Source organism: Megascapheus bottae, chromosome 7 (genome assembly GCF_031878675.1).
Source record: "Megascapheus bottae isolate mThoBot1 chromosome 7, mThoBot2.hap1, whole genome shotgun sequence".
NCBI lineage: Eukaryota > Metazoa > Chordata > Mammalia > Rodentia > Geomyidae > Megascapheus > Megascapheus bottae.
Window position 1 is genome coordinate 12,824,506 of NC_143515.1, and position 13,783 is coordinate 12,838,288.

General features: G+C 44.1%; 1 protein-coding gene across 1 annotated transcript in view; it reads right to left on the reverse strand.

Moving 5' to 3' along the window:
- Positions 1 to 13,783, reverse strand: part of Tbc1d8 (TBC1 domain family member 8) — a 110,980-nt gene that overhangs the window by 22,699 nt on the left and 74,498 nt on the right. Inside the window, exons 5-7 of the mRNA XM_090336517.1 lie at positions 12,437 to 12,677; positions 4,219 to 4,426; positions 1,204 to 1,398 (exon numbers count right to left, since the gene is read on the reverse strand). Of these exons, the coding sequence (XP_090192643.1) occupies positions 1,204 to 1,398; positions 4,219 to 4,426; positions 12,437 to 12,677 (644 nt within the window). The remainder of the gene's footprint in view (positions 1 to 1,203; positions 1,399 to 4,218; positions 4,427 to 12,436; positions 12,678 to 13,783) is intronic.

The following is a 13,783-nucleotide window of genomic DNA, read 5'->3' on the forward strand; positions in this document are numbered from 1 at the left end:
AAGCAAGTCCATCAAAAAAAGTCCCTGAGCTCCGATTAACCAGTAAAAAGCTGAAAGTGAAAATGTAAATCAAGTGATAGAGCACCAGCTTTGGGTGAATAAGCTAAGTGTTCAGGCCCTGAGTTCAAGTCCCAGTATTGGCAAAGAAAGAAAAGAAGAGAAAAAGAAGAGGAGGGGGAGGGAAGGAAGGGGAGGGTCAGAGAAGGTGAGGTCCCTGTAAACGGGTCCCAATTCTTAAGATGCTCAACATAAGAGATGACAAGCTTTCTATTCAGCAGGTTACAGCCAGTCCTGCACCCTGCACTAGCCCCTCTAAGTAACACCTACCCAGATAACCCCATATTAATCAAAGTAACATAGAGTCAGGCACCGGTGGCTCATGACTATAATCCTAGCTACTCAGAAGGCTGAGATTTGAAGATTATGGTTCAGCCTGGACAAGAAAGTCCATGAGACTTCTATCTCCACCAAATTACAACAACAACAAAAACAAAAAAAGGTGGAAGCGAAGCTGTAGTTCAAGCAGTACAGCACTATCCTTGAACGAATGCAGCTCGCAGACAGAGCCCAGATCCTGCTCTGAGAGCCCCCAAAAGCCAAACTGTAAGACCTAAAAGGATTGGGGGGACAGAATGCCTTCTCCCAATGAACTCTCAGAATGCCGAGTTTCCCAAAAAGGCTAACCAGTCCTGGCTTGATAGGAATTCAGATGTCTATCCTAGGTGTAGGCTAATTCCACAGCACACTTTCTGGGAGCTTGGGGATAGACAAAAATCTATGCTAACTGTTAAGTTGTTTACTGCTTATGCCTACCTCTTAAGATAAGGAAGTTATTTATCACTTGAGTAAGATTATACCACATGATTGGTGCTTGTGGCTTTAATGATATTATGACTACACTTGTAAAATGGACCTAGGGTACCTGAAGCGGGTGGACGGCTTCAGGCCCCTGGTGCCCTAAATCTCAATTCCATGGTCCGGTGTCTGTTCCTGTCTTGTCCTGGGTCACAGCACCGAGTTTAAGCCCTTATGATCAGTGCGCATGTACATGCACACACACACAAACACACACACACACACACACACACACACACACACACACACACACACACACACAGGATACAAGCACAGGTCCAATTGTGTCTGGTGTGTGCCTGACATTGTGGTGACCACCATGGATGGCCACTCCGTGAAGACTCGTACCATGTCATGATCACTGGAGGTGTCGTATCGCACAGGGTGGTTGGCATGGACCTGCTTCAGTCTCACTAGCAGGCTCTCTACCAAGGTATCTCTGTCCTTGAGCTCAATGAACTGAAAGGCCATCTTGCTCCGGATGCTGACGATGATGGGATTGGGTAGCAGGCTCGTGTCCTCCATCTTCTCGATGCTCACCACCTGCAGCACAATGACCCAGAGTTCAGCGAGAACCATGACAACCAGCTGCTGTCACATTTCAGAAAATATCCCAAGGCATCAGGGCGCTGGTGGCTCAGGCCTGTAATCCTAGCTATTTAGGAAGCCGGGATCTGAGGAGCATGCTTCCAAAACAGACTGGAAAGAAAAGTCTGAGGCTCTTGCCTCCAATTCAGCACCACAAAGCTAGAAGTGGCACTGTGGAACACGTGGTAGAATGCTAGCCTTAAGCAAAAAACAAAACAAAACAAAACTCAGGGACAGCACCTAGGCCTTGAATTAAAGCCCCAGAATCAGTTTTTAAAAAGTAATTTGAAAAATATTTGTTTCCCCCAAGATAAATGCCCAGGCATCAGCTGCTCATGCCTATAATCCTAGCTGCTTGAGAGGCTAAAAATGGACTGATTATGGTTCCAGGTACCCCAGGCAAAATAAGTTCTAGAGATCCCTTCTCAACCAATAGCTGAGCACAGCGGCATGAACCTTCACATCTCACCTTAGCTACATGGGAATGAGAGATGAGACAGGATTATGATTCTGAGCCAGTCTGGGCAAAAAGTCCAAAGACTCCATCTCAGTGGTAGCTGGACACAGTAGTGCATGTCTGTCATCGCAGCTGTGATTGGAACCCTAAAATAGATTGTAGTCCTATCTCAAAATAACCAGTGCGATCTGAGGGCCAATGGCTCATACCTGTAATCCTACTCAGGAGGCTGAGATCTACAGATCAAGGTTTCAAGCCAGCTTGGGTAGAAAAATCTGTGAGATTTCTTATCTCTTAATCACACACACACACACACACACACACACACACACACACACACCTTAAAAGTGAAGGTGTGATTCAAATGACAGAAAGCCAGCTTTATGCAAAAAAGCTAGGAAAGAACACAAACACCTTAACCCTAAGTGCAAGCCCAAATACTAGCACAATGAATGAATGAATGAAGAACAGTACAAAAGGGGATATGTGTGGCTTAGCGAAATACCAACACACTAGCAAGCATAATCCTCAAATTCAATTTACAGCTAGACACAGGTAGCTTACGTCTGTAGTCCTAGCTACTCAGGAGGCTGAGATCTGAGGGTCATGGTTCAAAGCCAGCTTGGGGGGGAAAGTCTGTCAGACTTTTTTTTTTTTGCCAGTCCTGGGCTTGAGCTCAGGGCCTGAGCACTGTCCTTGGACTTTCTCAAGGCTAGAGCTCTACCACTTGAGGCTCAGCACCACTTCCGGCTTTTTTTTTCTATGTATGTGGTACCGAGGAATCGAACCAGGTCTTCATGCATGCTAGGCAAGCACTTTAACCACTAGGCCAAACTCCCGGCCCAATCTGTCAGACTTTTATCTCCAATTAAGCATCACAAAACCAGAGTGGTTCCAAGTTCAAGTCCCATGACCAACATAAAATAAATGAATAAATTTACAAAATTAAGAAAATACCCCAGAATAGAAGGCAAAGGTGAAAAGGTACAAAGTAGCATTACCCATAGTGACAGGGAAGTGGCTGCTCCCTGAAGAGCCATCAGCAGAAGAATGGGTAGGCAAATTACAATGCAGGAGGGTAACAGAATACCATTCAGCCTTCAGAAAGGAATTTGACTGGGCACTGGTGGCTCATCCCTGTCATCTTAGCTACTTAGGAGGCTGGGAGCTGAGGACTGTGGTTCAAAGCAAGCCAGGCAGGAAAGTCTGTGAGACTCATCTCTAATAAACTACTCAGAAATTGCTGGAAATGGCACTGTGGCCAAAATTTCTGCATCTTGAGGGACAGACAGGGATACCTGACTTTGAAGGACCCAGCTGCGGGGCTGGGAGTTTGCCTTAGTGGTAGAGTGCTTGCCTAGCATGCATGTAGACCCAGGTTTGATTCCTCAGTATCATGTATACAGAAAAAGCCGGAAATGGTGGTGTGGCTCAAGTGGTAGAGCTCTAGCCTTGAGAAAGCCCAATGACATTGCTCAGGCCCCAGGACTGGCAAAAAAAAAAAAATTTGTGAAGGACCCAGCTGCTCAGAACTTGGAGTAAACAGTTTGCTCCCCACCTAGTTCCAAGAAGAAAATTACAGTTTTGTTTTTTTTTTTTTGAAAAGGAGATTTGATTCATACTAAAATAATTGTTTAGTTTTTCAGCTGGAATTCTAGGAGATTATAAAAGCCAAGCAATTTGCCATTTATTTTCAAAATGTAAAGGTTTGTATAGGTTCCTTTTTTTTTGCCGCTGGAAGACAATTCATTTCTAAAAGCTGTAGGAAAAGCTTTCATTGCTAAGAATGAATAACAGCTTTATCAGCTTTTAATAACAGCTTTATCAACCATGTGGAGGTTAGAATACTCTGTATATACCCATCACCTCTAGGTAAAGTTCAGGTTGCCAAGGCAACAAAAGGAAAAGCCACAGCTAAATGCGGAATGAGCCAATTCAGGCTCTGCCCCAGCTCAAAGCCAGCATCTCTAGTTGCTGTAGATTGGATATGGCTCCAATGTGTCTCACGCTTGGTTCTATGGTTGGTCCCCAATAGTGCAATATTAGAGGTGGTGGGCCATAACAGGTGGGCCAAGTGGAAGTGGTTAGGTCACTGGAGGCATTGCCCTGAGAAGGGATTAATAAAGTTTTCATAGGATCCAGCTGATGGGCTACTACAAGAGAGCCAGGCTACTCCCTCCATGCTACCTGTCTATCTCCCTTTTACACTTCTTCCCACCACCGTTAGGCCAATCACCATGAAGGCCACTCCACAGCTGAGCAGGAACTTGCCACCACACTTTAGAAGCTTCAGAACTCTAGTGTTAAGCAAAGCCTACCTCTCGGAGTGGAAGGACAACATTACAGCAGCCATCTTCTCTGCTGGCAAAGCAGATGTAGCTGTCAGAGGTAAACATCCGGCCCACAGTGTGGCAGCGACTGAAGGGTGTCCACAGGGAGCAGTCCACAACCGCATGCAGCTTCTCCTTCCTCGGCAACCTGAAGAACGCCCGGAAGAACTCATTCTGTGCTCTGGCTTCTAGATCCCTGGTGAAGGCCGAGCAAGAGAGAATAAGGAAGAGACAGGAAGGGTGAATGGATACATAAAATCACTTTCAAACCTACTGGCACAAACTGAGAGCTGAGTAAATGCAGAGTTGTGGTTCTGCAGTTAGTTTATCTCCCATGCTCCTATTTCCTAACAGAGCACGTTGTCTGCACACAGAAATGATTGGAGGGCCTCGGGTCAAGGTAAGCATATTTTCCTGGTTTGAATAGCACTAGGAATTTCCATAGAAATGACCTAAGAAATCCAAGTATCAGGAAGTCAGAGGATATCAGGCAATGGTGTGCACACCTATAATCCTAGCTACTCAGGAGGCTGAGATCTGAGGACTACAGTTCCAAATCAGCTTAGGGGGGGAAAAAGCCTATGGCTTCCAATTAACTACCAAAAAGCCAAAAGTGGAATTATGGTTCAAGTGGTAGAGTGTCATCCTTGAGTGGAAAATAGAGCCTAAGGCCCTAAGTACCAGCACCAACCCCCCCCAAAACTATATACCCCTAAATTTCACTCCTAGCTATATCTACTATCTACCCCCAAGGGATCTTAAGTCCACTCACAAACTTGCTCATAAATTTTATAGCAGTATTAGTCCTAATAACCAGAAAGTAGGAGCTACTCAAATGTCCATCAATGGAATGGATAAACCAAAGTGCTGTCTATCTCTGTCATCAGGAAGATAGTGTATAGCCAAAGCAGGTGAGGACAGGGAGAGGCAGAAAGCATTGTGCCTGAGGAAAGTAGATACAGAAAGGTCACACACTGTTCCATTCACCTAAGAGGAAACATCCATATCAGGCAATGGCAAGAGGCAGCTAACAAGCTAGTGATGGCTCAGAGATTGGAGGAAAGGAGAAATATCAGTCAATGCTCCTTAACATGGGGTAGATTCTGGAAGTGATAAAAAGTGATAATATTGAATGTTGGGTACACAGTTCTATGAATACTGCAGAAAACTGTGTGATGGAATGGATAGTATGTGAATTTAATAAGAAGAGGAAGGGGGGAGGAGAATGGTGGCGGCGGTGGCCTGTGGAAGTGGGAACAAGAGAGAGGAGAGGCATTGTGAACTCTCCAGAAGTTCCCCGGCAAGAGAGCAAGGCAAGGGATAGTCAGGATGATCAAGCTCCCAAGAGCAACTATGCCAACACATTTAAATGTAAACGAGAGAGGTGTCCTCCCCTCCCTTCCAGCCAATGGTCCAGAGCCACTCACATACCACCTGTCACTCCATCCAGTCACCTGGGCCACATACATGGGCGAGACTATACCAGCAAGCCCAAGGCTGCTTCTAGGCCAAAGGCTTCCCCAGCAGGCCGGGAAGATGAAGTGTCCAGGTTAGCTCAGCATTCAAGGGTTTCACATTCATGAATGATACAGGACACCCCAGCCACACCTCCTTCCCTTCCAGTCTTCTGCAGCCCCTGATAAAGCACCCAAAGGTTTTTGCTGAGTGGCTCTTAGTTATATGGCCACCCCAGGCCAGATGTCTCATGCTTTGAAAGCAGAAAATGCTACTAAGTGCTAGTGGATCACACCTATAATCTTAGCTATCTGAGAGGCTGAGATCTGTGGATCGTGGTTCAAAGCCAGCCAAGGAAGAAAAGCCCATGAAGACTCTTATCTACAATTAACCATTAAAACACTAGAGGTGGAGCTGTGGCTCAAGTGCTAGAGTGCCAGCTTAAGTGAAAAAGCTAAAGATGAGTGCTCAGGCCCTGAGTTCAAGCTTCAGTACCAGCAGAGTAGATAGGAGGATGGATGGATGGATGGGAAATGCTGAAAACTAATGATCTAGCCTTTAAGAAAAATGGATGAGGAAACTCAAAGCTGTATACTCAGAACAGCTCATTCCTCAAATGAGTTTACTCCAAACATGTTTCTTCTGTGACCACCATTCACCTAAGCAAACAGCAGAGTGACACTCTAGTGTGGTATCTGGTCCCTACAGGACAGGAAGCTCGCCTAGCACCAGCACTTGGGGCCCCGTGAGAGCAAGCCTCAGTTTCCTTGGAAATCCATCCAGATAGCAGATGTGCCAAGAAGCCAGGACCTCAACAACATGGTATCTGAGGCTTTTAAAGTTACAAGAAGTTCCTGCCTTCACCTTTCAGTCACCTTGGTGGTAAATGTCCAACAGCTCCAAGGCTGGGGAGGCGGGGTGACTGGGAGAGGAGAAGGGCTTCCTTGCAAGGTGAGGACAGGTAGGGCTGCAGAGCCCAGAGCTGTGGCCCTGCTCCAGAGCAGGGTTCAGCTTGAGTCACAAGCCTGGGAAGTGAACACACACACACACACACACACACACACACACACACACACACACAGAGCAAGGGCTGCAGGAAGGGGTGGATCCTGGCAGGAAGAAGTTAAATGGACCTAAAAATCCAGAAGGCATTTGTATCACAAGAGACAGGTTCCACACACAATACCACTTGGCCTTTTCTCAGGGTGCAGTTAGTCAAGAGCATTTAGGCAAATTTAGTCATGGCCACCAGCTCTTTAAATATCCCTACTCCCCAAATAAGGCTGTCTACCTTCTCTCACCCTTTCTCCCAATTTATTCAGAATCAGCCTCCTCACTCCATTACTTCAGGAAGTCCCTCCCAGCCCTCACTTGTCTCTAAGCACTGATGATAACACATGCTAAGGATTCCAGGGCACAGGTCTCCTATGCACCTGGTAAGCTGGGCCACAATGGGTCCCAAGTCCTGCCAACCCTCACTCATTGCACAGATACCAGGTGACAAGGCACCTCTTTCCCTCACCTACACAGGCCCAAGGCTGGCTCTAACCAGGATCCAAAGGCACAACAAGACCAGGTAACTAAGTCCTCAGGCTCATGGCCTCAGAGAGCACTGCTGGAAATCTCTTAGATTGAGGGCAGGACAGGGAAGAAGACAGGAGGAGAGGGGAGGGGAGGGGAGACATTCCAGCACTGCTGGCTGGGCCTGAGCTAGGAAGACTGTTTTCCTAAACTTTCAGACCTGGGCTCTCTTGGCAGAGTGCCAAGGGCACTGAGTCATTACCTGTTTACACCCACAGGCTATGGTCTCCACGACAAAAGCTGCCTGCCATGACAACTGCCAGGCAAAGGGCTGGCAACTTTGCCTTACACTTTGAGAGGAAGTCACAGCTCTGGGCAAGAATCCATGTGCCAAGGTGAGTCTGGTCACTCATGGGCTCCTGAACCACCCAAAGACCCTTTCTGTCCCAACTTTCTTCTTCTCTTCTTCCTAATAGTTCCCAGGGTAGCATGTGGGGGAAAGGTAGGGCAGCTGGCAGAACTGCATTGAATTTTGGAGCATAAACAAATATGGCCAACACTGATAGACCCCCTCCCCAACACACAATGATTTTACCAGAAATTTGTTGCTAGAGAAGTTTGAGCTTCTTCTTCATTCTAACTTCTACTCAAAAATGTCTACCTAGAAGTGGGGCTGGATCACATCCTACCTGATATCCAGCACAGCTAAGGCTATTAGCTAGCCTCCTTTGCTTGCCTGAGACAATGTGGCGGCAATTCACAGGTACATAGGAACCAGATCTAGGCAGGCATTGCCTGGCCATTTATAGAACCTGTTTCTTCAGAGCTTTGTAATGGTGGCTTTTTTCCATTTTGAACAAATCTTTGTAAGGTAGTGAAAGGAACTCGGATGCCAACTACCATAGAGATAAGAAAAATTCTGTGTGCCTTCCACAATACCAGGTTGATATCTTTTTAAAACAAACACCAGGGTCAGGGAGTGTGGCTGGCCTAGAGGTAGAGTAGCTTGCCTAGCATGCACAAAGACCCCGTTTGATTCCTCGGTACCACATACATAGAAAAGGCTAGAAATGGTGGTGTAGCTTAAGTGGTAGAGCTCTAACCTTGAGAAAAGCCCAAGGACAGCAATCAGGCCCTGAGTTCAAGACCAGGGACTAGCCAAAAAAAATAAAACAAAACAACAACCACAAAAAACAAAAACAAATAAACAACAACAACAACAAAAACAGACACCAAAGACAGAACCAGAGACTGTCAACCAGGCCAGTTAGCACCTGACACTCAGCATCACAAAACCAAAGAACAGATTGCAGGGGTCCCCTTCCAGAACAGGAATGCTCTGATCACCAGAGACAACCCCAAACCATGGAAAATATATTAGACTTTCACCTCCTAAACTACTCAAGAGGCTGAGATCTGAGAACTGCAGGTCAAAGCCAGCCAAGGCAAGAAAGCCTGTGGGACTTTAATCTCCAACTAACCAGCAAAAAAGCCAGAAATGGAGGTATGGAGCTGTGGCTCAAGTGGTAGAACAGCTTTGAATGAAAACAGCTAAGAGACAGTGTCTAGGCCCTGAGTTCAAGCCCTAGTACCAGAGCATACACACAGCCACACACAACTTTCTCAGTTGTTCTTCCTGATGGCTTTGCACAAAAGCACAAGATCTGTGCTTTACTCATTTCCCTTGATTATCTTCAATACAATCCAGTTAAAAAGAAGGTAGCGCTGGGTGCCTATGGCTCACACCTCACTCAGGAGGCTGAGCTCTGAGGATCACAGTTCAAAGCCTGCTCAGACACCAAAGACCCTGAGACTTATCTCCAATTAACCACCAGAAAACTGAAAGAGGCACTGTGGCTCAAGTGGTAGAGTTGTAACCTTGAGCTGAAGAGCTCAGGGACAATACTCAGGCCCAGAGTTCAAGCCCCACGACTGACCAGAAAAGAAAAAGGAAAACACAGAGAAACGTTAGAAGAGATCTACTTTTAAAAATTAAATAACTAATGGATCTTAAATTGTAACTATTATATGATTTTCCCCTTGGACATATTCAAAAGAATGAAAAGCAGAAGCTTGGAAAAATATGTAAACCATATTTATCATATTGTTTGCAACAGCCAGAAAACAAATAATCTGGATAGTGGAATGCCCACATGTGGTGGAGTATTAGTCAGCCTTAAAGAAAGCAGTGAAGTTCTACATATGCTTTCACGCAGATAAGTCTTGAGGACATCAGTCTAAGTGAAATGAGCCATCTGCAAAAAGACAATGCCATATGATTCCACTTGCATAAGGACTTAACCAACTTCCTAGAGATAGAATAGGAAAGTGTCTGCCAAAAGCTAGAGAAAGGCCAAATAGGGAGTATTACTGGCTGCACTTTCAGTTATGCAACCTAAGAAGAGTTCTGGAGAATCACAATGGTAGTAGCTGCACATCAATGTGAATGCACTTAGAATGCATTTAAACAGAGTTAAAATGGCCAGGTGCCAATAGCTTACATCTGTGATTCTAGCTATTCAAGAAGCTGAGACCATGGTTCGAAGCCAGCTCAGGCTAAAAAGTTCCTATGAGACTCTTATCTCCCATTAACCACTCAAAAACTGGAAGTGGCACGGTGGCTCAAGTGGTAGAGCAGTAGCCTTAAGCACGAAGAGGCTCAGGGACAGCCTAGCTCTGAATGCCTAGCTCTGAGTTCAAGCCCCACAACCGATCCCTAAAGAGTTAAAGTGGTAAAAAAAAATAATCGTTATATGCATGTAACAACAACAAAAACTTTCATTTAACAGGAATACCAGTGGCTCACACCTATCATCCTAACTACTCAGAGACTGAGATTTAGAAGATCACAAATTGAATTAAGTCTTTGCAGGAACATCCAGGAGACAGGTTTCAAAACAACCAGTAAATGTCTTGAACACAGAGAGGTTCAGGTACAGTGCTCAGGCCCAGAGTTCAAGTCCCATGACTGGTTAAAAAAAATAAATAAATAAAACTAGTCATTGACAATTTTTGAAAGAAGAGTTGGATGTTAGTAACTCACACCTGTAATCTTAGATACTTTGGAGATTAAGAACAGGGGGCTCAAGATTCCATACCAGCCCAGATAGAAAAGATCATGAGACTCCCTTCACAACCCATAACTGGGCATGTTGGCATGTGTCTGTCATTCCAGCTTAAATTCCAGAATTTAAAATTGGTAGGATCATGGTTTCAAGTCAGTTTGGGGAAATCAAAACAAAACAATCTGAGTCTCCATCTCAATAGAAGAACTTGAAGGTAACAGTGTGTACTAGTGCAAAGTAGCTGGAGGCGTAATTCAGCAGTGAGCACCTGCCTAGCCCACTTGTAAGGCCCTTAGTGCCAACCCCAGCACTATCAAAACACACCAAATAGCTTACAAAGAGACTAAAGAGACTAGCCTTGAGTACAGTAATTTCAGGGTCGGGAGTTCGGCACAGTGGTAAAGTACTTGCCTAGCATGCATGAAGACCCAGGTTCGATTCCTCGGTACCACATACATAGAAAAAAAGCCAGAAGTGGTGCTGAGGCTCAAGTGGTAAAGCTCTAGCCTTGAGAAAGTCCAAGGATAGTGCTCAGGCCCTGAGCTCAAGCCCAGGACTGGCACAAACAAACAAACAAACAAAAAACAGTAATTTCCTTCTACCCAGTGAGGGATCATCTCGAAAGGCCTCAAAGTTAATGCACTATTCAACTCCAGTCATCTGTATCCAATTCCCAGGCTAGTTTGTAATAAAATCGCCTATGCCTTTAAATGGCCAGTTAATAATTTTAAGCTTTTCCAACACCTTGTAATAATAATAATAAAAAAAACAGCAAAAAGCTAAACTGGAAACATAGCTCAAGTGGTAAAGTGCCAGCCTTCGGCAAGCTATTAAAACAGATGCCAGGCTTTGATTCAGGCTTAATGATTGGAAGTATTCAAATAGTAGGAAGGGTTTCTTTAAGTATTTCTAGCATATCTATCCAGGCATCATTTTATTGTAACTTGTTTCTCAACACCTTTCTTACAGTACAGTTTGCCATTATTATCCATTTAGTCATGATCCATAAGCTCTTTTACTATCCTCTGAAGTTCAGATGAACTTAAGTGACAGCTGAAGCAATAACCATACAATTCTCCATGACTAGGATCAATTGGGGTCAAATTGTAAACAATATCAACATATTTGTTGTCAAATTAGCATCAAAATAAATTCAGCTAGCCCCAAAACTTTTGTCTACAAAGTATTTTAATGTACCAGAATGCTCAGAGGTAGAGTATGTGTCTAGCATGCAAAAGGTCCTGGGTTTATGTACACTACTATCATGATGAGACCTGTATTATATGTTCTGGAAGGTTCTCTCTCTCCTCTCACCCCTCCCTCTCTCTCTCTCCCTCACCAGTATCAGAGTTTAAACACAGGGGCCTCCAGCTCTTGCTTAGATTTTTCCTTCATCACTGGTACTCTACCACTTGAGCCATGCTTTCACTTTTTACGAATATCAAGTTTGAAATATCTGAAAAATGGGAACTGGATCCATAAATAAAAGCCTGCTGGCTAAAGGATATAAGTAATAATCACATCAAAATGTTATCTCTATCAAGATTAACAACTTAAAATCTGGATGAATCCTTAAGGGCAACTATAAACTTCATGTCTAGCTGTGTGCCTGTGGCTCACCATTACAATACTAGCTACTTGGGAAGCTGAGATCTGGAGGATTATAGTGGGAAGCAGAAAAGTCTGCAAGACTCCATCTCCAATGAACCAGCAAAAAGCCAGGTAAGAAGCATGGCTCAAGGGGTAAGGTACTAAGCCTGAGCAAGTAAGTGGAGAATGTAAAGCCCTGAATTCCAAAACCCTTTTGTGTAGCTTTCTGTGTTCATAAAGTCTGGATCTTTGGATTCAATCAACCATCCATCAACCCAGCAGGAAAAAACTATAAATGCAGTCTTTTTTCCTGATGTTTTGTTGTTTTCTGAATAACACAGTATAACAACCAGTATTACACAAGTACGTATATTCCATTTCATTGTAAGTCAGCTGGAAATGGAGAATACAGGTCACATCCAACATCATTTATAGAAGAAACCTTAGCATCCACAGGGTACGGTGGGTGCAGAGATCCTGGAACCACTCCACTGTAATTAAGGCCATCAAAAGCACAGGGAAATGAGACCTGAGTCCCCTGAACTCTGAGGGACACTAAAAGAGCAAAGCTCTACCTCTTGGTGATCTGGCTGGGCTCCTGCAGGTCAGGATCCAGATCAAACACCTCATTATCCAGCAGCCTCCGGAGGGTCACATCAGCTAGCTGCTCCATGATCCTAAACACTTCATCCAGGTTCAGAAACATAGAAAAGTCACGCTCCTTGTTCTGCGTGATGATCCGGATGGTGTCTGTCAGGAAGACGTTGGATGTTCTTTCCAACTTCTGGATATCAACCCATGGGATCACAAGCTTAACTGCAAGAGAAAAAAGGTGAGTGTGTATTCTACCATTTAACTGGAGCTCGTCAGCAAGCAACATTCGAAAGCTTTCCTCCAGATACAATGCAAATGTCTGGTAAGGGAGAGAGCATAGACTCGACTATGGCTACTGAGGAAAGCTCATTCTAGGATACCAGGTCAGCAATCTATAAACTTTCTAAGAAGATATTTTAACAGTCATGTAAAAGTTTTTCAACCCACACAAATTCTGGCTCCAAAACCAGGATTCGTGGGGCAAGGTAATAGAACCAAATATCTGGAAGGATTCTTCATGTTTTCATAGAGAAACACACAGTTGTTAGGCTTCAAAGATAGAATACAAGCAGCTTTTATGAAACACTTATGAAAGTGAACTATACAACTGGGCACAACTACTCTGGAGGTGGAAATGGGAAGGTCTCTTGAGCCCTAGAAGTTTAGGGCCAACTTAACACAACAAGATATGCCTCTTTAAAATGTAAGTTAATACACTATAAATGATTTTTTAAAGATTTCTGATAACGTGATAGCAAGGATGCTAAATGAGTGTAAAGAGGGAGAATTACATGTTATCTGATGGCTGCTTTATCAGATACATATATATCTAAAAACTAAAGTATGGAAAATCAGTTGTTCCAAGGACTGACATCCTAAAACATCTAGGGTTACTTATAATCATTGGTATCTGTCAAAAAAAAAAAGTTGTGTCCTTTCTTAAGTAGGGAATGATTTTACCTACTATTGGTTTTTATTTGTTTTGCAGTACTTCTTTCAGGCTTTTAAATATTTTTTTTTCAGTCATGGGGATTGAATTCAGTGCCTGGGCATTGTCCCTAAAATTTTCTACTCAAGGCTGTTCCTCTTCCATTTCGAGTCACAGCTCTACTTCTGGTTTTCTGGTGGTCAGTTGGAGATAAAGTTTTACAGACTTTCCTGGCCCCAAGGTTAGCTATAAACCATGATCCTCAGATCTGGTTGGCTTTAAATGTTCTGTTTCTATGTTAGTCTTAACAATAAACTTCTAGATGTTTTCACATAAAGCCTTAACACATTCACACACATGCACACATACAGGCATAGCCACACACTATTAGCAACTAAGT